A 26,357-nucleotide genomic window follows, 5' to 3' on the forward strand; every position below is an offset into this window, starting at 1 on the left:
GTAATTTTTCTTTTCATTGTTAACATCCTTACAAATTTTTACACTTAGAACTTTAGTCTGTTTTCAAAGCTTCAAAATGGCTGCTCTAGTGCACTGATAGTGTAAGGATTATTGCCTACATTAAGAAACAGGTAGCACAGCAATAACGATCCCTGCTGTGGTATGGAACAGAAAAGCCAGAGCACTTGTTATGTTGGGTTTTTTTTGTTGTTTTTTTTTAAATCACTCTTCCTGCAGTGATTTAGAGTACAGATCTCAAACCCCAGTACACTACAGCGGCCATTTTGAAAATAGGTTTAAAACACTTTAAAGTTGTAAGTGTAAAAAACTGCCAGGATGTTAACAATGAAAAGAGAAATTAGAGGTACATTATTTAAACCGTTGTAGCAACACGTGGGATTAGTTTTTCAGGACTCTGCTACTTATCTTTAAGAGTTTCTCCCTTCTTCACAGATGCAGCTGGTGGTGGAGCTCCACGCAGCTCGCTCTGAGAAGCTGCTGGAGATGAAAGTGGTGCAGAGCTATGGAGAGCTGACCTGCATGGACATTGATCTCCCTGAAGAAAAAACAAATTGTGCGCACAGTAAGAAGTCTTGCACCCTGTTTCAGCTCTATCCCTTAAATTATTCCAAGAATGTGGTAAAAGTTAATGGGATGCCGTGTGCCCAATTAAAAAATATATATCATCTGTTGATAGTTTGGACAAATAGTTAAGTAGAATAAAGAATTTAAACTACTCTTAAACTCTTCATGGCCCTTTGTTCCAACTAAATGAGCTATGGGCTGGTATTTACACATTTTCAGCCAAAAATGTGTCTCTGTCAAGCACTAAGATATCACCCAAAAATGTGTCTCTCTCAAGCAGAAAATATCAACTCACACCAATAAAATCCATGACTGTATAGTTCTTACATACATTTATGTAAATACAAAAATAGTTTCAGATTAATTTGGGGTCTGTTAAGCATACTTAACATAATATTGATACAGGTGTTCTTCACCAGCTTTACATGGTTTGCATTTACAAACAATAGAAGCAGATGAGCTGCTTTTTCAACTGTCCCAGCGTACTACTTACTCTCAGTATTTAGCTGGAAAAAAGGGAAATTTATTATTTTCACTGATTTTTCACCCTTGTTTTTTTGATATACTGAGAAATTCTAAAAAATAAATAAATAAAAGAATAAAAATAAATATAAAGTGCCTAGATTATCTTGTATACACAATTTTCTAAAATGCTGTCAGTCTGTTCTTACCCACACTACAATTTAAGTGTTTTGTCTCTGTACATTTAAAGTTAAAGGGAGCTCCCATCAGGATCTACTCATTGTTCTGGACACCAACATTCTGCTTAGTCACCTTGAGTTTGTCAGGACAATAAAGGCACATGGACTCCCAGGTATGTGGTTTACAGACAGTAATAACCTTTGGAATGGTAACCAGGTATCTATAACCTTTTCAGAACAGGATGTATAGTGCTATACAGCCACTGTGGAACCAGAAGAACTGTTTTAGTTTTACAGACTGCATTTATATCAGAAATTATTGATGCTATTTGTTTTACTTTTTATTTATTTATATATTTATTTATTTATTTACAACGTCTCGTGGACTATAATCTAAATGCGCAATGTGTTCTAGGTATAGGTTTCCCTGCCATCATTATTCCCTGGGTGGTGCTTCAGGAACTGGACTCACTAAAAAATGGAAAGCTGTCCATGCATGTGGTGAAAAAAGCCATCCCTGCAGTGAACTTCATCTACACCTGCCTGAAAAATCAGGACCCGCAGCTATGGGGGCAGTCCATGCAGCAGGCTTCTCAAAGTATATGTAAGGCTTCTGGAATCGGTATTCTTATTGTATTTTACTTACTGTTGTAGGCAACTAATAATGATAATAATAATATAAAGGAAAATGTGAATTTAAAACATAAATACCTGTACAGAATATATTCTGTAGCTGTGGGATCAGGGTTAAGTTAAAATTAAGTTAAAAGCTAAAAAGCTCGGAAAAATAACTATAGAACATTGTCTTGTCATGAGAGTTCGGTAAGTATGTATTACTGGTAGTCCCGTTATCTTCCAGCAGATGGTGCTAACAGGACATTAAATAAAGTCTTCTCAAGAGAACTATTTTATTTAACAGCTGAGCCCTGTGTTCCCTGAATGTTGTTTAACCCTTTAAGAGCACTCCACATGTGTTTATATTTTTAAATCAGGTCAGTAGGGATTTTGTCTCATTCCATTAGTTATGGAAACAGCCTTTTTAAAGTAATATGCAACTACTGTAGATATGTAAATATGTAAATTTACAGTATAATTGTAAATCTCGAAAAACTACTCACTTCTAAATTTTTTGTAGTCATTTTTGTATTACTTTAGTATAAATACATGTTAATTTGGATTCATATGTTGTTTTTTTCTGACTTTATGTGAACGAAAAGACACAAATTCGCCCGTTTTTTCATTGGAAATAGTGATATTTTGAAATTTACCTGTCCTGGTCACGAAAGCAAAGTTTGTGGGGAATAATAGCCATTTTCTATACTTTTGAGGCATAAGCAATTAGGAAATAACACTTACTACCCAGGAACAAAAAAAAAAAAAAATTTGTTACACGGTGTTATCCTTTCAGAGTTCCCCCTGGCCCTCCCCCTTGCATATATTGATATAATACCAGTATTTACTTTGTTTATTTTCTTATGATGTTTCCTATTTTCATGTTTACTAAGCCTCAATTTTTTTTTTTTTTTTGGTTTTGTTTTTTCTCTAATTGTCCTCAAACGTTAAAGGCTTTAAAATACGGGACTGTCCTTTCTTTATGACTTTAGTGCTGAAACAAAAACTAGTGTTATGTTACCAACAAAAATCTGTGCTGCTCAGTACAGTATCTTGCCATAAGGGCCCACTCAAGGACGGTAAAATCAGAACAATAGCCACCCGTCGACCAGGATCATGCATTATCTTTCACAGTGATAGCCAATAAGCACAGGTTCCATTGCACATCAGAAGTTGGACAAAGTAAAAATCCTGTTTATTTGTCACATATATTTTAATAATAAAAGGAAACTTTCCACCCCTTTTGTGCTTCTTTCCAGATGGCCTGAGTGGGGAAAACAATGACGATCGTGTGCTGCAGTGCTGCCTCCAGTACCAGAGCTTGTACCCAAACTTGACTATCATTCTGTGCACGTGAGTGCCCCTTGTTAATTGTGTGTCTGTCGCTGAAAGGACCTCCGCTGAAACTAAAGGGTATCGCTCTTGCATGGCTGAATGAATCCAAGACTTTGAGAAAGCAAAGTATGCATTCTGTGCTGAGCTTTAGTACATTTTAATCACTGGTACTTTAAATAGCTGGCCTGCCTTCTAAAATGAAGTAGAAGAATAGAGTGTTTTTGTCTGCAGTTTCCTTTTTGTAATCCCTTGTCGTTGAGACTTGCTAGTAAACACTAATACATTGGTAAAAATGATCAGCAATATCCATTTCTGATGTATAGTAACGTTTCTGTTAACAAATTCCCAATACCTTTTTCTACCGCCTCTTGTATTATATTTAGTTTTTTCATTTGTAGCAGCGACACACTAGTTTTACTGAATTCTCCCCTTCTGTTTGCAGTAATGACAAGAACCTGTGCAGCAAAGCACTGCTGAGTGGCGTGAAGGCTGTAAGCAAGGTGGACCTCGTTTCAGAGTTAGAAAACCTGAAATTCACGGCCGAGACACACAAGCATCATGCTGTTCAAGTCACTTGGAGCTCAAAATCCGGTTGAGTATTTAGTTCGGCAGTGGGCAGGAACATGAGCGCTTCAGCACATGAAAACTCTGTACTGGAAATCTGTATATACTGTAGAAGCTGTTTCTGTCAAAGTCAGCATTATCTGATATTTATATCAGCTGATAAAGAGATGTATAAGTAAAAACCTTTCCAAATACTAATAGATATAGATATATATATATATATATATATATATATATATATATATATATATATATATGTATATGTGTGTGTATGTGTATATATATATATATATATATATATATATATATATATGATATAGAGAGAGAGAGAGAGAGAGAGCACAGAGCTATTTGTAGAAATAAAAAAAAAAAATACTAGAATTGTAATATGATAATTCAAGCTAAATCCTACACATCTACGCAGAAAATGAAGTTACAAGGGCATTGGTTGCAGCTAGCTATGCCCTCTTTATTTACTTGAATGGTGTAGCTGGTACATGTTTTATTACAAGCAGCCCATTAACAGACCTCCAATCAATTGAAAATGAAAGTCAGTGTTAGTCCATGATAAGGGTCTCGCATTACCCATGCATTTACATGCTGGCACAATTTTAAAAATGCTTGTGTGTTTCCCATCATTACAGCACTTGAACAAGCAGGTCAGTGGCTAAAAAAAGACAGGAAAAATCAATAGACAAACAGAAATCAATGCAAGGTCAGTTGTTTTGCTTTTTAATGTGACTGTGTTGTATTCTAATTCAAGAGGAGTCAGAGCGTGACAGGAACGACAGTGAAGCAGAGAGAAGAGAGGCAGCTGCCTTAGCATTAGGCCCTGAGGTTGCCAGCATTGTCTCGATTCTGGAGGAGTGTCTGGGGAAGGTGCTGTCCGCTGTGCTTGAGAAGGAAATGAAAATTGCCTTTGATGATCTTTGGATCGAGGTAAAACACAAATATAGCGGTAGTGAAAGCTCATTTAGAAATTACATTTATTTTGGCTTGCGGACAGTTTGTTTGAGATTCAGATTGAGTGCTTTTCAGACTAATTTTTTTACTGTCTAGCTGGTAGCTTCAAGAATTGTACCCTGCCAGAAGCCTTCCAAAGGTCATAAGGGACAGTGATACTGTTGGTATTTTTAAATCTAAACTGAAAACCCATGTTTATACTTTGGCTTTTATTGTCTGACTTGTTATGTGTTGCTGTATGTAGTTACTGTTTTTCTTGTTTTATTGGACATTATTTATATTTTTTGAAAGTAAATGTCATGGTTTAAATTGCTTTTCTATTCTTGTGAAGCGGCTTGAGATGTGCACATGAAAAGTGCTATATAAAATAAAGATAGATTATTATTATTATTATTATTATTATTATTATTATTATTATATAAATAATATTTTATTAAAATTCTTTATTAATGCATATTATGTGATTCTGTAGAAAATCTCTTTTAATGCATACAATGTGTCTGTGCTTGAATCTATTATGATGTACATCCCTGTAATTCCTGTAGATAGTATATTTGAAGCCTCCTTGGACCCTGCCAGACTTACTGCAGTGTTTTAAGAAACACTGGATTGCTGTATTTGGACAAATTGTGTGCAGGGATCTACTCAGTTCCATTGACATCTTGTATGACAACCTTTACAAAGGTAAGATTTGTATGTGTAAAAAGATTAAATTTTTAGCATCCATTAATATATCTTCATTAGATATTTTATTTATGTTTTTAGTATAATAATTTCCTAAAAACATTGAAAAAAATAAGTTCAGATTGTATGTGTGGCTCCTCAGATGCATTCCTAATCATAAATCAGCAGCTTGTTCCTGTCAATCCTACTATGATATGGCTAGATCCAATTCCTCATGTTGGGGACCTTGGAATCTCAAGTGTTAACTACTCAATGTCAGAAAAACCCAGTTGTATCTGCTTGACCCTCTATGTGCATATAGAATTGAAAGCAAATACCGCAGATGGGCATTTAACCTAGGTATTCATAACACAGATTTGAAGTAGGAACATTCACACATAAGAAGGACACAGATAAACCCTTTCCTGTGCTTAATTCCCAGGCAGGAAGATTGACAGCACCATCATCAAGCTGGTATTGCAGGAAGCCCACCAGTTCTTACAGGCCTTCAAATCCAGGTCAGACTATGATGGTGTTCTCCCACAGGCCTTTGCAGTGGTCAGTGGGCTGTTGCAGGATGGCTCTCAGGTAAGGTTGATTCGGTTTAATGGGGGGTTTGGTGGTGCGATTGTTTACCATTGAGGCCACAGTGGAAACGTTGTATGTTAAAACTATTGAGATTTTTTTTTTAATACAAAATATGCAAACCTACGCATCAAAGTGAACCTTTACAGAAATGTTGGTTTTCAGAACCTTGATATGCAAAGGGACCTATTTTAATGATCTAAACAGCGACAGTGTTTCACTTCTTTGTTGTTTAGATAGATTAAAATACCTTGTCTTTTATTTTTCCAGTCAGACTGCAAGACTCAAGAACAGAGCACTCTAGATGCAGGCTCGGGCACTGCACTGCCTAGGGGGAGGGTGTCCCCACTGCCCTCTGATGACGAGACTCTCATGTCAGACGAGCAGAACCCCCTGGAACCCCGTCCATCACACAAGGAAGTCTGGGCCATATTCGAGAACATCTGGAGCACCGTGTGCCAGTACAGGTACAGAGCTGAATGGGAACCATGTAGCAGAAGATTAAAGTGTTTTTGCATTTTAATGTTGGTTCATGTACAGGGTTACAAATGTTTTCATCATTAGTGTTTTAAGGGATTCACATACAATGTATAACCTGTGTTAAAATTGATTGTTTGTTCCATTGAACGATTGCCATTCAAATTGGCAATGGAGTTTTTTTTTTTTTCTTGTAATTCAGCACTGCAGTTTTTGCAACCTTTAACTACCCCTATGCCCCGGGGGTGCTGCTGCCTGATGGAAAGCTGCCACCTCCTGACGAAGCCTATGCTTGTCTGCAAAAACTGTTGGCTGCTGTCAAGGAGCTCCTAGCCTGTTTCCAGAGGTGAGGATAGCAATTACCTTGGATCTTTAAGTCAGAAAATGTGTGCTCTTGTCCTCCATCACTGTTCAGTATGCACTAGCAAATTCTGTCCTTGAAAATCAATGATTGTGATGCAAATGATAAGTGGTATGGTAAAAGTTTTAAGTGAACTACAGTTGCTCTTTGAAAGTAATTTTCAGAAAGATCAAAGCCAATGTAATATATGAAACTGCCTTAATAACAAATGTGTGAACTAATACCTTGTAAGCTATTGTTAAGTCTTTTAAAATGTTTTTGTGAAGTAAATAAAATAAAGTGAAAACTAGAAAAGTATTGATGTGGCAGCGTGCCATGCTGAAAAAAGACCTTTAGATTGAACATAAACCTTTATGAGGCAAATTCAGAAAGCCATTTAATCTTATTTTGTTATCTGTGTTAAAAGCTGTTTGTCTTTTTTCAGAATTTTTTTTTTTTTTTGCTTTGGAATACAAGGTTTTGTGAAATGATAAATACTACTTCAGAGAAGTATTCCAAAAAACAGATTTTTCAGTCCAAAACTGTAGACACTTGTAACAAGCAAGATGTAACAAGCAGTCAGATTAAACAACCCTTATTTGTATGTATTGTTTTCACATTGTGTTTCATTTTACTGTATTTAGAAATCTTATTTACTTCGCCACATGTGTACACATTCCCCTATTCCTTTGTTTCAAAACAGTCAACCATTTGCAGATGCCAAAACATTGAGTGTTGGCATTTCCCGCCATCTTTAAAAGAAAGAGCTGCCTATGTGGAATTTAGGACACAGTTCTGTACTAACAGTACATGTTGCTTTTTATCTTCAAAGTGGTTTGTTAGCAAAGAGACGGGGGATAATTAGAACTTGTGACACAGACGGTCAAAACTAATTCTTGTTTTTGCAGATTACTCACCCAGCTGTGTATTGTTATTTTTATTGTTTATTTTTTTTTATTATTTTAAATCTTTGTCTTGTACCATACTGGATTGAAGAAAGAATGCCAGAGAATGCCTTGTCATTCTGTTACTGTTTCACTTCAGCAGTGCTTTTCACTGGCTGCAAAGTATGTGCTGCGGAGCTAGCTTCTCTATAAGTACGTGATTTGGATTGAAATTGCTGCTGTGCTGTGGCGGTTTTCCTGTCTGAATGAACCAATGCAAATATGATTAAAACCAGTACATGTTTTACATGCTGTGCTAAATGTACCTATTTTTTGGAAATGCAATACAGATTAATTCACACAATTGTTGTTTTGAGATTCAGCGTTTATTACAGAGCTCCCCTAACTCCCTTGTTGGTAAAGATACAGGGTATTAATGCTTGTGAAGGGTAGCAGTCTGCCGTGTGGATGCGTGCGTTCACTGCTGAGTGACAGGCAGGCGATTGAGACGGAGGTTGAAGTTGATACACCCTGCAGGCGAACAGGATTTATTTACATATCAATACACTGAACAGCTCACGTGACACTACCAGCAATAGTTGCACACGGAGCAGATACAACACAGTGCATGAAAAACTTTGGTAGGATATACAATCACTGACCTACTTTCTGTTCAATAATAAAATAACGTAGCTGAAGAGGCGGATATGTGTACTTTAAAGCAGGGTCGTAAAGGGGATTATGGGTCCTCTGCTCCATAGCAAAGATTCATTCACCATCAAATATTTCTTATTGCAAGGTCTTCCTGAGAACAAGGAAACCAGAGAATATCTGCAGGACTACACAGCTTATCTAATCACTCGTTCTACCTTCCAGGACTAGATACAAAAACGTATGATGGGCACAATAAATAGTCAGCAAATCCAGTTAGAAAAGTGGTATTCTGTGCTGCTGTCTTACCTTATAGCAGGCTTATACACAAAGGCTAAAGAATACTGCTTCTATACTGTACTTAATTATCACATTGAAACAATCCCTTATATAAATGGAGTAGGTCCACATTTATTTTCTTTTTTCACTTTTCAAACACTTTGTTAACATTGTCTTGTTTCACGGTTTTAGGGTGGTATTTCAAATAATCTGAATACATCCATAAATAGTCGAACGCCAAAAAAAATTTTAAGTGTTCCCATACCTGTTGAAACCTGACCTTTTGTTAATGAAAGAATCAATTTCCCATTGCACAACCTGTCAAAAGCTGACAGGTGCCTTGTACAGAGTGTCTCAGCTCAGCATGGTGATGTCATGAGTTTATGTCTCATATACCATATCTTGCTTCACACAGTTTCCTTGCTGTGTAAATAGGGCGATCAAAGTACTAAATTGAGTGATTCACAAAGTTATGAAGGTTTTTACAGTGTTACATTTGCAGATGTTCCCAATAGACATGGAAGGGAATCAACAGATGTCAATTCAAGAATATTGACTGATTTTATAATAAAAATGCAAAGCCCTCGGTCAGTCTGTATGCTGCTAGTAGAATACACATTCGTATCCTGTTTACGGAATTGTGAAGATTCAGATTCAAAAGGATTGTTTTTATGAAACTTTAGACTAGGGTTACACAGTTGTGTATTACTTGCATTAGTAATATTAACTAATAATTAACATATGCAACACACTTACTTTGCACCCTTTCTTTCCCTTCAGTTCAGTTGTTTTTTTTTTTCAGGTAAAATATGTAAGAGGAATATTTCCTCCCTCTCCCTAAGACCTGGTAGTTAACTGACAGTCTCTGGGGGGGGCAGTCGTTAACTCCAGTTTCACGTCCCCCTTTGTTAATTAGCTACTAGTCGCACTTCTCGCAGCACTTCCCAAGGCGTTATATTAATTTTGAAGGCACTACCACATTTGTGTCTTGTGAAGTTTACATTTTACAGTTTACATCTGTAAAATTATACATTATAAATACAGTTCAGAGTGGTGAGCAGTAGCATTAAAATAAGCTGTAGTACAGTAGCTTGAGATGGTTTTTCATAGTTTTCATGGTTGCAGTTAATACATGGGATTGTTAACAGTACAACAATATGTGTGATTTAGTCATTTACAAGGAACCATTGTTTGCTACAAAAGAACAGAAGTTCTCAGTTCAGAGGAAAGTAGGGAATAATGTGAAGAATGTCCACATGGAGATTTCCAAATGGCATTTCACGCTCATGAACATAATTACTGAACATGTGGTGCAGTTATATTAATTTTCTTTGTAGATTTAGTTTATAAACAATTAGGAGCTTATTCAAAACCATTGATAAAAGCAGCAGATCGGTGCAATGACTTTTTATCCTGGGTCCTCCACAGAGCAAGCATGACTGTTACACTTGAAGAAAAAAAGCAGTATGTGCAGGTGTAATTTGTTTTATTTCTGTGTCTAGAATTTCTGAAGCAATATAAAGTGATTCACAACCCAGACTATGCCTAATAGGGATGGCTGTTAGCCCCTGGTACTCTGTGCAAAGTGTGCCAGGACTTCCAGGCAGGGTTGTGACTGTCGGATCTGCTGATGTTGTATTGCTTCCTGTTCTGCAGGCAGTGTATAGACTGTACTAAGAACGGTGATGTCGTTTCCTGATCAAATGGAGTAAGTGGTCACACAACCAAAGTCATTTATATTGATGCAGCCATCTGATGTAACTGTGAGCTCTTAGGGACTTGGGTAGATGTACGAAGATGGGCCAGTCGTACCACAAACATACGGCAATTAGCATTTTTGTGCAACAATTCATAAAGTATACATTTTCTTGTATGTATTAACAGAAAATATGTTAATAAAGAGCCGCAATATACTAATTTTAGATATTTGTTGCGTCATCTTAGTGAGATCTCTAGCTTTGAGAGTATAAGATACATTTAAACTGAAATTAAATGATTATTTTTGCACTTGGCCTGCTTAGTAGCCTAGACAATTAACACAAAGTAATTCATGGTGCTACATTGACAAGTTATGATACTTACTGGACAACAGTCAGTGCTCATTAATATGAATTTCAAGGGACCACCAACACATTTTGCATTATACCACAAATTCATATTGTCATAAGTAGCCTATAAGCCAAATGTCAGTTTTTATTTAAGTTAGTCAGTGGTGCAGTGCTAAATTGTGCACAATTACAAATCATCTGCTCATTAGCAGGTGTGTTTCCTATTCCTATACAGATGCTCAGAATGAGCTGGAGGGGTTAGAGGGGTCTATTGTTGCTGCCAACACATTGGGGAAACCAGAAATGTCATAGAAATGTGTTTTCAAGGCTTGTAAGTGCACCCTGATTTTAGGGAAAAATAGTTATTTGGGTGTTGGCCTCAAAAATTCATTGAGCACAACTGGCAAAAATGAGAAATGATAACTATGAGAAAAAGCGGACTGGGAAATGCCAGCAACAATTGCGACTGTTTTAAACGTGCTTTCAAAAATTCTTAACAAATAGATGCAATTGGAAGTGTCACAATTTCCGGTTTTAGTACATCTCATTAAAATATTTGAGAACCCTCATCTCCACCCCATTTTTACGAATCAGGTGATTTCTTCTGCACAGTCATGTTCAGCCTAGAGCAGGTCTGCATGAAATTGCTCACTCTGCTGGAAACTAGAATCTCTGGGAAGCAAGTTTGTAAGTCAAATCAGGATTTCCTGCATTCAAAGCATCTGACCTGATCTCACAATTTTTTTTTAACCTTTGTGCTGCTGTTTCATTTGTTATAAAGAGTGATGTATGCAGTGGTTGTGTCTGTTTTTTAATGCAGGGCAGGTTTAATGGTTCCCCTTGGGTTACCTAGGAAACAGAAGAACACAGTACAAGCTCAGTGCTTGACAGGCAGTGTGACTCATCCTTGGCCACATGATTTCACATTCATTGCAAGCTGCATAGTATGTGAGAAATGTTAAGACAGACTGCATTTTGAGCCTGAACCCACCTTTTTTTTAATTAAATATTTTACCCATGTTATAATGGAGACTGGTCTCAATCCATTTTGTAAACCACTATCGCAAATGGTATTGTATAATAATACTAATAATTGTATATGTATAAATGTAATTTTTAGCCTCTTCTTTTGTCTGCATGAATAACTTGTTCTTCTCGCTATTAACCACTGCAAAGCCATTGTATATGCTTCAGGCACATGTTAATGTCCAGAAAAGACAGACAGTGTATGCACGTTCTGTTCCAGGTGAACTAAACGTTCTGTTTCCCTTTAGGGTGTTGGCACAAAACAGCTGTTTTAAAGATGTGCAGAACCTTTACACCTTCATTGCCAGCAGTGAGGTGAGGAGAGTTGACCTCATGTAAGAGCTGTGTGCTTCACAAAAAAAAAAAAGTATGGCTACATATATAGTAGTAAATACAGACTGTCATTCCATATCTGTGCATCTGAATTGACTGATGAGCTGTTTACACTGCATTCCAGATTCCAGGTTAACACAAATCAGAGAATTGTGCTGTGTAGCTAACCACTGAGTTGCATGCACAAAATAGCAACCACAGACACAGTGCCATCAGACTCCACACTGCTTGCAATTTATATTATATAATGACCTTGATCCTGTTATTGTTTCTGGTTCTAAAGAAAGCTATATTATTCTTTGTTGCAGATTACCACTGTGGGTCAAAGGTTCACCGCACAGGAGATGTATGAGTGCTTAACACAGCAGGAATACAGGTAGGTTATCTATCATCTCTGCAATTACGTTTCTTTTGAAAGGTGATTCCAATGAATAGAGAAGCAATAAACCTCTTTTTATTCAAGACATTTATATTGAATTATCTTTACTCTGACATCCAAATACACTTCGTCTTCATAGACAATTTCAATACAGTGGGCTCAATTCTGTGGTCTAAGAGTTAACATCTTTAGAGTTAATCTAAGAGTTAATGGTACCCAAGACTTATGTGGGTAATAATTCATGTCATGTCCTTGTAGCCAAATTAAAGCTCAATACTGTGCAAAACCACCTTAGGACTGCTGCCAGGCATTCGGTCATGTTGGTGTATTTAGGAAGAAGTGGGACTAGTCCCCAATTCCTCCTGGTGCATCCTCCTGTCCAGCACTGTAAATGCTTAAGAAGACTTCTGGCAATCTGATACAAATAGCATTTGTAGAAAGTGGCAAGCATGGGATTTTAAGAAGATTTGAACTCTTTAAAAAGGATCTTAATAATAATAATAATAATAATAATAATAATAATAATAATAATAATAATAATAATAATAATAATAATATCTATTTTTATATAGTGCCTTTCATAGTGGAGCACGATCACAAAGCGCTTTACAGAGGTAGGCTGTGAACTGTGCATTATATGCAGAGCCACTTACAGTAGGATATTGATTTAACATCTTACCTGTAGGATGGAGCACAAGGAGGTTAAGTGACTTGCTCAGGGTCACACAGTGAGTCAGTCAGTGGCAGAGGTGGGATTTGAAACAGTGACCTTCTGGTTACAAGCCCTGGAACACTGTATTATGGCAAGCCCAGCAAGGATATTGAGTTGCATTCTTAAATTGGGTTTAATCTATGTGGTGAGTGCATAACGGTCTCTGAAAGCAAATATACTTTCATGCTAAATGACCTGCTGGGTTTTGGCAAATAACTAACAATTTTTATTTGTACAGCTTTTGTTTTGCAACTAGTTTAACCAGAAAGTTTTCATTTATCTACCATGCCGCACTGTTATAGTAACTTATGCCTTCTGCAATTGAGTTTATGGATTAGATAAAGATGGCTTGCTTCTGGAAAACAATGTTGTAAGCCAAGATTGTACTCTGCTATAACTCTTGCTCTGTCTTTAGTAGCGCTTGTGTAATGGTTTATATGTGGACTTAATAGATCAATGCAGTGAAGGTACAGTATAGAGGTGGAGGTATTGTTTTCAAGGCTGTACCTGCTGGTGACTTTTGTGTTTGTTTAGGTGTGTCTCAATACCTGAAGGTGTTGTATGCACTAATGTTCATTCTCTACTGCAGTATGCATAGGTGATGCTGCTTTCAGACTGGAGTTACTTTGCATGCTGTTACAGAGAGTCTGGCATGCTGCCATTGTTTGTGTGCCGAGTCAGGTTTCAGCACATAGAATGTAGAATGCAAATGCTGTATGTAGAATGCAAATATGCTTTTTCTGGTTTATGCTTAGTGTTGGGTTGGGTCATCGATGCTTCATCAGCACATTATATCACACTAAGTGTGATACCATACCAGTGTTTGTGAGCCTGAATGATGATTGAGATCATTGCTGCACAAGGAGATAATATTTCTTAGAAAAGACATTTGCCCTTTGCTGTTTTGTTTGATAACACCAGTGTGTTGAAGCAGATGCGACTGAAGCCGCAGGGAGTTGTGAGGCTGTGATCCAAAGTCAAACACATTTAACATCTGATATCTGTTGAGATTCACAGCAGCACTAAAAAGCATGAAGCAAGAAAATAAATAAATCATGCCTAGTACCAGTCAATAATAATAATAATAATAATAATAATAATAATAATAATAATAATAATAATACTTTATTTTATATAGCACTTTTCATGTGCACATCTCAAGCCGCTTCACATGACATTTACTTTAAAAAAATATAAATAATGTCCAATAAAACAAGAAAAACAGTAACTATGATGATAATATATAGCACATGTGCACATCCACAAGAATCAAAAAGCAATTTAAACAACTGACATAATGTCCAACAAAACAAGAAAAACAATAAATACATACAACAACACAGAACAGGTCAGACAGTAAAAGCCAAAGTATAAAGGTGGATTTTCAGTTTAGATTTAAAAATACTAACAGTATCACTGTCCCTTATGACCTTTGGAAGGTCATTCCACAGCCTGTTGCTATACAGGAAAACGCTTGATCAGCAGAAGAACACTGCTTAGTTCTAGGTACTGATAATAGGTCAGAGTCAAAAGATCGAAGGCTAACCCATGCAGAGCATTAAAGGTTAATAGTAGGATTTTAAGTTTCACTCTGAACTCCAATGGAAGCCTTTTCAGGGAAGCTAAAACTGGTGTGATGTGATCATAACATTTTGTTTTAGGTTAGAGGTTTCCTTGTACCCATGGAAACGCATCCACCGTCTAGCTATCACCATATTAGTCATGAACATATGCATTCCATACCATTCTTACATTCCTTTATGATGGCTCTCCTTGGGGTCTTCCTAGCCAGGAATAAGCCTCTGAATTCATTTCCTATTTTAAATGATTTAATACCATGCACTGGATATTTATAGCATGCAAGTGTAAGAGTCCTTTTAAAGATGCAAAATGTAAGATTCGACAACTGTTTCTTCAAGTCTCAAGGGTGACATTTCTTTATTACATTATTTATGTTAACTGGCTGTTTTAAAAAAAAATATAACATAATGGACAGAGCTCTGCTTTATTTTTCTGCAGTCAAACCTATCTAAAATATTTAACAATTCTACAAGAACAGAAGTTGTAGTACATGTTTTAGATTTGTGGGAAGGGAATCCATTAAATGAATACTTTCCGCATTTGCATACATCTGCACACAGCCTGCTCTTCTATTGCAAAGATAATTTTTTTTTACTCTTTGCATCTCTACAAACATCATGGAGTTTTATGACTGCTGGTATTTGAATGTCAGCCAATGATTACAAAAAAAAAAAAAAAAAACATCTTTTGATTATAGCACAATAAACTATCAATAACTGTTGACAAAAGGTTGAAATAGGTGAAAGATAACATCTACCAGCAAGCAGCAAAGGTTTAAGAGTTCATTGAAGTGCAATAGCCTCTTTCTAATAACAATCCAAATAGAGAATTGCGCTAATATGATACCACATTAAACCACCATCCGCACTAAAACCGATGGTAATACAATACTGCTCAGATATTTATTTGGTTAAACATCTTTTTTTCTGAAAAAAGTCGTCTGAGACAAAAAAGACTTGGCATAAAAAAATAAAAGGAAAGTGTGTTATGAAGCATGTCAATTCTATCAAAAATTGACAATATTTTACCACAGTCTCAAGGACTACACATTGACACAAAATATACTGAGCACTGCTGGACTGAATGCTGAATACTAGTATTTATTTTTAAATCATTGCAGTCTAAAAATAAAAGTACATATCGAAGCAGGAATCTGCTACTGATATTGAACTGGACAAATGTAATATTTATGTACTTGTGCCATTTGCTCCCTGAAATCCCCTTATGTAATGGCATATGTTTGGCCTCCCCTTGCTAAAATCCAGTCATTCTCAGTATTTCCTAATGTCACCCCCTCACCCAGGACCAGGGAGGTCTCGGCCGCCCTATGCTCCCTATGTAGACCCGCCCCCATTCTATATTCCACGACAACGCTTAGCTGTGAGATAATAAACCAGGGAATACTGGGAACATGCCATCGTAAATCATTGTTTGTGCAGGAATCCAGTGCAGTCTGCTAATGCAAGTTCAATGAACGGGTAACTGTAAGATTCCTAAGTTCTTGTTTAAGTCCCAACACACCACAGACCCAAATTTCCATCAATACCCAAATAAAAAAATATATATGTCTTAATTTATGACAGTACATTTGAGAGTTACAGTATATTTCTGTACAATTACATGTAAGAGGAAATGCATTACATAATTTACATATATATGCTGGCTAAATCACTTTGCTAGAAAACATTATTTCCAGGAATCAGAATGTCTTTTGGATCCTATTGTGGTATAGTTTTAAGATTCCAAGTCAACATTTTCCTACCCAACTCTTTTAAACATTAGGTTTGGTGCATATGCACTGGCTTGTGCTTTTTTATTATTATTATCTTGGCAGTTTGAACACAGTGGATCGTTTGTGGACTCCATTCTGCTATTCTCAATTTGTGGCTGTACTGCACTACAGTAAAGTTTCTGATTGACTCTCGTTTACTAAAAGTTGGCAATAAAGGCAAAGGGAGGTCTTGTAAAGGACATTTTCTAATCTGCTCCAACAGCCACCAGACCCAAGTTTAATTTGTGGGTTGTTGATCACTGGACAGAATAATATGTTGATGTAAACCACCTTCAGCTACTGAAATGTAGCTTCATCAGATATGCCATCAATGGCCTTGGTGTATATCTGTGGCAACGGCCAAGTTATTTGGCTCTGTCTTTTTTTTTTCTTCTCTAGAGAAAAGCTGAGCATGGGCTGGAGTCAGTTGGCAGAGTTGAACTTTAATCTGGAGCAGTGCAACACAGCTGTCTGCATGGAGGCCAGGGCCAGGGGCTGGATGTGACCGCACCAAGCTGCAACCACAAGGCTGTACCATTCTACTCTCTTGGAACTCACTTTCCTGATGTGGATCTTTATGTACACACATTCCTGATGGTTCTTGACGATGGGAAATAACAGCTCATAACAAGAGTGTTGCAGTTTAAAAAAAAAAAATAATAATTTTTTATTGATTTTATAATTCCAGAAAATCTCAAGCGCTGTAATACCTCACTGTTTTATTTTAAAGTAAGGAATTAATCTGCCTGGCCTTAAATCACATATCTGTCAAATGATAAATCCATTAACATTTTTACCAACATTTGCCTTATATCCCTTGTCGTGACTTTTGAAGCATAGAAAACCTGCAGAGCCCATTAAATATGAAATAGAAAAAACAGTCTAAATATTCAAATTACATTTTTTATTTCAGTTGAATGGGAATTAGTAAACAATATTTTTTTTTGATAGAAAGTACCACAGGATGCCGGATGGAGGTAGGTTTGTTTATATTAGGTTCCACAAATTTTGGATGCACATAACTAATAGATATTTGTTAGCATTACTGGAAGGGAGGGTTCAGCATAAATCCACTATGAAAGGAAATATATAAAATAAAGATTGATTGATAAATGCAATGCAAATCCTCAGAGAAAACAGGAGTGAAGGATGTATATTTTCACCAGGGAGATCTACTTTTATGTATGTGGTTGGCTACTGAACTTCAAAATCATTCAAAATGTTTTGACACACCTCCTTTTTACTATAAAGTTGCATACAGAACCTCCTTTCAGGCTTGAAAACATATTGAAAAGTCTCAGGTTTATATTTTTCTAACATGCAATTAATGTTTATTTTGGTTTATTGTATACTATATGTTTATTCTGCACAAACGAGGGAAAGCCAAGGGATAAATAACACTATGTAACACAATTTTTGTTCCTGGGTAGTAAGTGTTATTTCCTAATTGCTTATGCCTCAAAAGTATAGAAAATGGCTATTATTCCCCACAAACTTTGCTTTCGTGACCAGGACAGGTAAATTTCAAAATATCACTATTTCCAATGAGAAAACAGGCGAATTTGTGTCTTTTCGTTCACATAAAGTCAGAAAAAAACAACATATGAATCCAAATTAACATGTATTTATACTAAAGTAATACAAAAATGACTACAAAAGATTTAGAAGTGAGTAGTTTTTTGAGATTTACGATTATACTGTAAATACAGTATAATCGTAAATCTCGAAAAACTACTCACTTCTAAATCTCTTGTGAACGAAAAGACACACATCTGCCCGTTTTCCCATTGGAAATTAGTGATATTTTGAAATATCACTGTCCTGGTCACAAAAGCGAAGTTTGTGGGGAATAATAGCCATTTTCTATACTTTTGAGGCATAAGCAATTAGGAAATAACACTTACTACCCAGGAACAAAAAATAAATAAAAAATTGTTACACGGTGTAATCAGTATATCACTACCGATCTTTCAGGAGTTCTATTTGGTCCTACCCAAGGACAATATTGATCAGCTTCATTACCCTGTGTTCCACCCTGCTGGGTGTTATTTTTCCAAGAAGACATCTTCTGCATCGGTGCTAGTGATATCAATTTACACAAGAGGAATGTTATAAAAGGAATGTTATCATTTGGCTCATCTCCATATAACAGCCATGAAAGATTTCAACCCTTTTTAAGCATTTACAATATTTTTCATTGTCTGTGTGCAATTAAAATGCAGTTCTGAACAGAATTGGGTTTGATGGTGTAAGTGAAGTGAATGGTTTTATCATCTGGTGAGTTATAACCTTTTCAGACATGTTTTCATTCATATATATATATATATATATATATATATATATATATATATATATATATATATATCATTGTGCATTGCAAACAAGCTATGGGCATTTTCATCAGAAAACTCATCACTAAGTCTACGTTTTAGGCCTTTTAAATCTAAATCCTGTCTCTTTAGATATTTAAAATACTGACTTTTATGTGGGGTTGTGCAAGGCAACATCTAAAACAGTTTTGAAACTAAAACCTTTTTAGCTTACTTGTGTTTTCAAAAGTATGTACAACACCAGAGAGTGCCCTGTTTGAATTATTTCATAGATGCAGTATTTAGATCAAGTGTGTCAAGTGTACTCTAAACACAGTTATGGTTATGGTGAGGTTTCCTTGTAGTGTTAATTTAAAGAATGTTTTTAAAAAAAGTAATGTTAAACATATCTTATAAGACAGGTATCCATAATATATAATATAAAATGAAAACAGTACAGTTAATTTGCTCCAAGTATGTCAGTTTACTTTGTTTAGAGCAATATGTTTTATTCACACTGTTGTATAAGCTATACAGCCATATCCGTTTACCCTATGACAGTATGGTATTGAAGTGTATTAAAATGTTTTTCAAAAGACATGTGTTCTGAATTTTTATTACTACAAATAGTTTTGTATATGATCGTTTAATGTACATTAAGATGTTATCATAACGTCATTCAGCAGCTCTGTGCTGCTTGCATGTTTGGTTCACCATATACTGGCAGGCCAGTTTCATTGGGGCTATCCAGACACATTTACTCAACCCATCTATTGATTTTTCCAGAATACACATCCATGCACACACACAAGTACTTGTACTTGCATTTCTGAGGCCTAGTGCCAACAAATGTAAGTGCTGTACATGATTGTTTTAATTTTACAGTCATGCAGTAAAGAAAGTTCTTAAAACATGGGCTTACTTATGGAGCTTAAACAAATCACAATGCTACAATGATATGGACAGATTAGACAAGTGCTGGGAAGCAATTATTAGTTCAGATTGACCTCAAATATTAAATTTTTTAGCATAAGCTCCATCCTTGCCTTGAAGATGATTCAAGCCACATAGCAGTATTTACCATCCAGAGACAGTCAAAGCTGGTGGAAGGTGATTGATTTCCTGACCAGTTTTGGGTCATTTACTCAAGCAAATTGTGCTGCGTTTTGACAAAAATGCCAAACAACCTTTTAATATGAACTTACCGCCCGTACAACATAAGCAGTAAGGAAATGGAAAACCAGCAGATATTAATGATTCTATCTAAATTTTAAAGAATGAAAGGAACTACCAAGAGGAGTTATGGTCCAACAGATGACTAAACAATCCAATACCAGTATGTGTTGTACTGTAATTACACGTTATGTATGCATGTGTTTGGCTTTAAAATGCAGTCTGATCTATTTTAAAAGTGCTTGTTTATATCCTGTAATTTTTAATACATCTGACAGAAACAAGCCAGTGCAGTATGTCTGCAGAGTGTCACAAATCCATCAAACCACTATCAATGCATGAGCATGTCTGAGCTGAATGGCTTTTCATATTAGTGTACAGGATTATTTATCGTCAACAGGCTCCTTCCAGAAGCCATTGATGTAGTGCAGTGGCATTATTTACGTGCTGCGCTATGTAAAGTACATTTGCTTTAAGTAATACTCAATTAATTTAATTCTAGAAGCATCAGTTAACAGCAAAATAAGCCAAGCCTCCTATATTAAACATTTATGGTAATATCAGGTGGCTTGTGACTGGAGTAGATCCAGAAAACTGAGAGATAACACTCACCAATTAAAAATCTCACTCCGTAATTAAGTGGAATTAAAAACACATCCAAATAGTGGGTCCATCGTATCGCGTAATTAACATGACAGGTAAAAAGTATTTGTATAAATTAAATCTTTAAGAAGCTTGGAGTGCATAATTATAGTCTGATGAAGACACAGAATCAGGACCTGTATTGTATTCGCCACGTAGTGTGAACGATGGACCTCATTTTTTAAATAAGGACCCTAAACAGGCACAGGCATTCTGTACCATAGAGACAACCCCCCTTGTGTCTGTCAGATCAGACAAGGGGTGGAAATATACAGTGAAAAAGCAAACATAGTTACAAGAGAAAGAGTACAAGGTGTGAAAAGTAGCTTTTAATAAAATGCAGCAGGTATTACAGGGGGTTGTCATTTTACAATCCTTTCTGTCCAAGGTCTGTAAAACCAATGTGACATTGCAAACACACAGGCAACGACCTGGGGCTTTAACATCATGCATGACACAGCAGGGATTTTTTAAATTTTATTTATTGGCTGCAATGCACCAGGACAGGCAGCTTTATACACTACATAAGGGAATGTTGAGCATACATGGTATTCTCTCTCTGGGGACAGTATGGGGCTATTTTTGATTGTTGCATGCTGAAACTATATATATATATATATATATATATATATATATATATATATATATATATATATATATATATATATATATATTACTGTATTTGTATTCGACAATTGGCTTATCTGCACGCATGGAATACTTTTGCTCTTTTTTATTTGTGTAAATTGTTGTCACAGTCACATGCCACAGTTCTGCCAAGGTCGTTTCACATTTGCAAATCAAACCATTAGCATACTCCATCCAACAGACTAATCTCCTGTCTAGTACTTTTCCATCAAGAGAAAATCTGCAGGAAAAAAAAAATGCTTGCGCTAAATAAATATGCACACAACTTTCTTCCACAGAAAAGGAACTCATTGAAATTACTACCAGTTAGCATATTTAAGTACTGTATTACAGTCAGGAAACCAGTCTCCAATGCACAAACCTGTTCACAAAACATTAAGACAACTGCACTAATGTAGCATCTCAAGGAATTTAATTAGCAAAGAGCAGAAGTAATGTCTGACCAATGTGATTTTGGTCTTCATTTACGGTAATATTAACTTGTAACAAGTAACTCCAGGCTGACCATTCAGTTTTATTAAATTAGTATTTACCAAAATTGATTTATTCATCTCCTAAAAACTCAATCTTATTGTCAATAATTCCCCTGCAGTCTTAGGATTTTGAGTTTTAGGGAAATGATCTCCAACAGTAACTGTCAAGCTGATATTAGAAGGGATTTCCTTCAGGTAAAAGGCATGGGAATGGTGAATAGGAAATTTCTTGATGCACATACAGTAATAGGATTTGTATTTTATTTTTTATTCAAGTAAAATCCAGTCTGTTTAGTGCCTAATCAGCTGTATACATAAAAAAAGTAATTTTAGATCATTCAGCCTTGTTCCTGATGTAAGTTAAACTGACAAATGATATTTCAGTCAATGAAACATTTGTTTTGTATCTTTAGTGTTTCCTAAATGCTGCCTCTTCTGTAGATTTTTTTTTTCCCTCATTCATACCAAGTCTCAAGAGATTGATTATATTAAATTTCTTACAATTTACAAATACATGAAACAAGCCCCAACAACAAACAAGAAAAAAAAAAAAAAAAAAACTGAACACCCCCACATTTGGGTTGAAATGAGTTTATTAGTTTTACAAATGTTAATAACAATTCACATCTAAATTTATTCGAGAAATTCAAAACCAGAGAAAGAAATCTTTAAAATACTGAATCTTAATTACATTTTCAACATTCAGAAAATCAATTGAAACCAAAATGAAGAATCTGTGTAACGTCAGTACTAAAAGAACTTCTCTTTGAAGCGGCAGAAGCAAAAGCTCAGGAGTGCAAGCGAATGCCACTTCCTTCTTACCGTTTCATTTAAATGCTTCAAAACATTTGCACCTGCCACTTGTTTCAAATCTATTGGTAAATTGCTCAGCAGTGGTACAAAAAAAAAAATATATATAAATAAAAAGGCCATCAAAAGATACCGCTTTGTATTGGCAAGCATTTGAGCTTTTACTTTAAAAAAAAAAAAAAAAAAAAAAAAAAAAAAAGACAGAAGCGCCATATTTATATATCATTTCTTTGAATAAGGCTTCTTATTGCAGACCCCCCACCCTCCAAATCTCTACTTAAGATCTCCCTGCCTTCTCCTCAAATCAATATTTATTACATTCTCTAATAACACAAACCATTGTGCAAACCTGCAAGTATGTGACCTAATGTTTCAGAATTATATATTAAAAAAAAAAAAAAAAACACCACATAAAAAAAAAAAAAAAACTATATTACAGCAAAAAATATTTTATGCAATATGCAAAGGTTTTATGTTGCCATCAGCAACCCAACCCCCCGCCCCCCAAAGATTCTAACTCCCCTCTCAACCCAGCTCACATGTACAGCTCCACTAAAACACAATTACATCACTAAGCCTGTTAGTTTGAAATAGGTTCTGCAAACATTCAGTTGAAGTTGAAGGTTTTGGCAAAAGGACTCCACTCATTGGTCTCAGGGTTATATGCTTCAACGGTGTTCAGGAACTCATTGCCATCAAAGCCTCCCACTGCCACGATGAGCCTCCCCAGCACAGCCACACCAGCGTTGCTCCGAGCTGAAGTCATGCTGCCCAGCATCTTCCACTCATTCTTGGCCGGGTCGTACACCTCCACACAACTCAGGGCACGAGAGCCATCAAACCCACCAACCACAAACAACTTCTCTGCAAACAAAACATCACACACTAGTTTAAACCAGATCTCAATTAGGTTTCCTGGGTACAAGTTTAAATTCTGTCATCTAAAAAGAGGACTAGTGACAATGATTAAACCTGCATAAGCCTAAATGTTAACAGTACTTCTCCATTAGAGACAAGGGGCTGGATTCATAAAGTTTGTGCTCTTGTTTTATTAGCATCATATTTTATAGTGCCACTCATTCTAGCATGTAGTGTCTATGCCATTCAGTTAGCTCCGTATCTGCACAGCCAATCAAAACAATTTAAAAATAAACCCCTTAATATTTAGGTCAGATTATTATTATTTTTTTGGTCAAAGTCAAAACTCACCCTCGTAGATGGCAACTCCTGCTCCACGACGAGCCACATTCATGGGAGCAATGAGGGTCCAAGTGTTGTTCTCAGGGTTGTAGCGCTCCACTGTGTTGAGACAGTTCCAGGACTCTGCGCCTCCGATGGCATACATGAAGTTATTCAGCTCACACACTGCTGCCTGGTGTCTCCCTGCATTGAAACAATTATTTTTATAAAACATTAAAATGGGGGAAAACAGGGTGCTAATGGTAAGTCCTTTACAACTAAAACATGTCCTGTCATTGTATTTAACAATTAAAACAGCTTTGACTAAAGTAACCAAGATCGACTACTTTTAAAGCATGTACATTTATTTATTTATTTTTAAATTTAAATTTCCATTACTTACGTATGTTAAGAGGAGCACAGTTTGTCCAGGATTTAGCAACTGGGTCAAACGCATCACAGTTTTTCAGGCCTTTCTGTCCATATGGATCTGATCCTCCCACAATGTACAATTTATTGTTTAACGAGCAAACACCTAGAAAGCAAACAGAAGGTATCATGAGATAAGGAGTACATGCAGTTGGTAGAATCTCATTTGCATGCTTGTTAGAGATCCACAGGAGGGAAGGCAAGAAACTTTAGAACTACTGTGGTTAAAGTTCAAATATACCTGCATTGCAGCGGTTCGTACGTAGCTCTGGCACCTGAATCCAGTCATCAGCATTTGGATCATATGTCTCGCCACAGCTCAGTTCATCGGAGTGTCCGTTTGACCCACCCATCACATACAGTTGACCCTGCATGAAAAGGACAGGTTACTTACATTTGGAAATGGACCCCTACAGACGCTGCTGTAATTTTCAGACACTAAGGTGTCACAGAAACAGTCAATATTAAAAGCCACCAGAAAAGGAGACATAGCTAAGCCTTGCCAGCAATAGCAGATACATGCTGAAGTATGACCTGCTTCAGCATATTCCTCATACAAAATTAGCCGATTTTACATTTTATCCATAACAGCACCTGTGCTTGTTGATGGTTGCAGAGACATACCATTAACACTGCCATCTGGAAGCGTGCTCTGGGTGTCCTCATCGGAGCAGTGAAAGTCCAGCAGTCTTTTTTGGGATCGTAGCATTCCACTGTGCGAAGGCACTCCTCACGGTTGTAACCTCCTGGGAAGAAAAGGAAGCGGGTTAGGGCTGACAGCAAAAAGCACATATGATATCTCACCCTAATTTAGCAACTGTTTCTACTCCCGAGCCATTGCCATTTAGGTTAAGTTTCATGCAGGTGTTTTTTTTTTTGATTGGAGAGGAGAGGCAGAGTTAAAAACTCTGTCCTTAAATGCTACACAAACCTGGTGAAGTGAAATTGTCAAAGATTAGCAAGAGGTTACCTGCTGCAATCAGCTTGCCATTGAGCTCTGAAGTCCCGAGCCCTGAGCGAGCATATTGCATGGGCGACAACAACTTTTCCTCCAGCTCCTCGAGCTGCACCTCGAAGCTCATGCTCTTCAGCAGGCAGGGGGTGCTGGATGGGGAGCTCTGGGGGCTGTTGCGGCCGTGCAGGAAGATCACAGACAACACTCCGTTCAGGACAGCCAGGCACAGATAGGTGTTGTCTGGTGGGTGTGGATTAATAGTAATTATTTCCAAAACTAAAGGGTGTAGACAAGTTTTACTTTCAAAATTATTAAAAAACTACTTACTTGTTGTCTTCTCCGAGGCAATGTATTTCCACTCGTGCTTGCACAGCTGCATCGCAGCACTTGGAGAAAGATTTCCAGAGGAGCTGTTGCTCATCTGCCTGTGGTCATTCTCGCGAAGAGGCTTCTTCTGCAAAACCAAAGGGGAGCTACAGAAACCTAGCTAATGACAGCATTCCTAATACTCCTCTAGGAGACTACACGCCAGCTTTAGACCCAAGCGAGACATCTACCCACAAACCTCACAAAGCGCAGTTTGCCTGTTCTAGAACACCTAGGCTTCTTCCAAGATGAAAGCTGCAAAATTAGCTTGATAAATGTGAATTTTCTTAAATGGAGCTCTAAGCACTTGAGGGGGATTTGTGCAATGTTTCATGACTGAATCGGACAGCAAGGTTAACACTGGATAGAAATTCTAGTTTACTATCCTTTTTTAAAAAAAAAAAAAAAAAAAAAATCTTCCCATCTATATAAATAAACTTACATTTTCCATGTAGGAAAAAAAAAGCAAAACCTCTCATCCAACTAGCCCCCCTATTAAAAATCCTAAATCTCTGTAGTCAATGGGTCACTCACAAGTGACCCTTCTCATTACAGCTATTAAACACTTATATAATATCCAAATCAAGCTCTCTGAAAAAAAATTGTATCTTGAAGCCAGACTTTAGGTGTACTATAAAAGGCCACTTTAACCTCTGTCCAGATTTTGTGGGTTCTGTACCTGAACAAACTGGATGTGGTCATCATTGCCAAACACCTCAGTCTGTCCGTCAAGCAGATTCCCATCAAGCAGTTTGTGATCCGCTGAGTAGTACAGCGTTTGAACCTGCAAAACAGCAACAGAAGACCCATGTGGCTGTCTCCATAACAACAGAAACCAGAGGAACAAACTGAGTGTTCTACACAGCTCTGGGAATGCAGACGTGGGCAAAAGCTGATGGAGAAAGGAGGTCTTAAACGACATGCTAATAAAAAGAAAAGTAAGA

The 26,357-nt window shown here is 36.6% G+C and overlaps 2 protein-coding genes across 10 annotated transcripts in view; one reads left to right on the forward strand and one right to left on the reverse strand.

Moving 5' to 3' along the window:
• Positions 1–17,234, forward strand: part of swt1 (SWT1 RNA endoribonuclease homolog) — a 21,598-nt gene extending 4,364 nt beyond the window's left edge. For 2 of the 4 annotated variants that reach the window (XM_041278505.1, XM_041278503.1), the window contains exons 6-18: positions 454–583; positions 1,298–1,399; positions 1,642–1,830; positions 3,098–3,191; positions 3,616–3,764; positions 4,501–4,676; positions 5,246–5,384; positions 5,806–5,951; positions 6,219–6,415; positions 6,628–6,771; positions 11,902–11,968; positions 12,295–12,362; positions 16,829–17,234. In XM_041278505.1, the coding sequence (XP_041134439.1) occupies positions 454–583; positions 1,298–1,399; positions 1,642–1,830; positions 3,098–3,191; positions 3,616–3,764; positions 4,501–4,676; positions 5,246–5,384; positions 5,806–5,951; positions 6,219–6,415; positions 6,628–6,771; positions 11,902–11,968; positions 12,295–12,362; positions 16,829–16,934 (1,707 nt within the window). In that variant the 3' untranslated portion in view covers positions 16,935–17,234. Of the gene's footprint in view, positions 1–453; positions 584–1,297; positions 1,400–1,641; positions 1,831–3,097; positions 3,192–3,615; positions 3,765–4,500; positions 4,677–5,245; positions 5,385–5,805; positions 5,952–6,218; positions 6,416–6,627; positions 6,772–11,901; positions 11,969–12,294; positions 12,363–16,828 lie in introns of those variants that run through there. The other 2 variants (XM_041278506.1, XM_041278507.1) reach the window with 2 other exon arrangements.
• A 5,015-nt stretch (positions 17,235–22,249) lies between these two features.
• ivns1abpa (influenza virus NS1A binding protein a) overlaps positions 22,250–26,357 on the reverse strand; it is a 38,425-nt gene continuing 34,317 nt past the window's right edge. For all 6 annotated transcript variants that reach the window (XM_041276975.1, XM_041276970.1, XM_041276972.1 and 3 more), the window contains exons 8-15: positions 26,093–26,197; positions 25,375–25,501; positions 25,063–25,287; positions 24,717–24,838; positions 24,334–24,460; positions 24,067–24,198; positions 23,694–23,867; positions 22,250–23,348 (exon numbers count right to left, since the gene is read on the reverse strand). In XM_041276975.1, coding sequence (XP_041132909.1) covers positions 23,092–23,348; positions 23,694–23,867; positions 24,067–24,198; positions 24,334–24,460; positions 24,717–24,838; positions 25,063–25,287; positions 25,375–25,501; positions 26,093–26,197 — 1,269 coding nt within the window. In that variant the 3' untranslated portion in view covers positions 22,250–23,091. The remainder of the gene's footprint in view (positions 23,349–23,693; positions 23,868–24,066; positions 24,199–24,333; positions 24,461–24,716; positions 24,839–25,062; positions 25,288–25,374; positions 25,502–26,092; positions 26,198–26,357) is intronic.

The sequence above is a fragment of the Polyodon spathula genome, chromosome 18 (genome assembly GCF_017654505.1).
Source record: "Polyodon spathula isolate WHYD16114869_AA chromosome 18, ASM1765450v1, whole genome shotgun sequence".
Classification (NCBI taxonomy): domain Eukaryota; kingdom Metazoa; phylum Chordata; class Actinopteri; order Acipenseriformes; family Polyodontidae; genus Polyodon; species Polyodon spathula.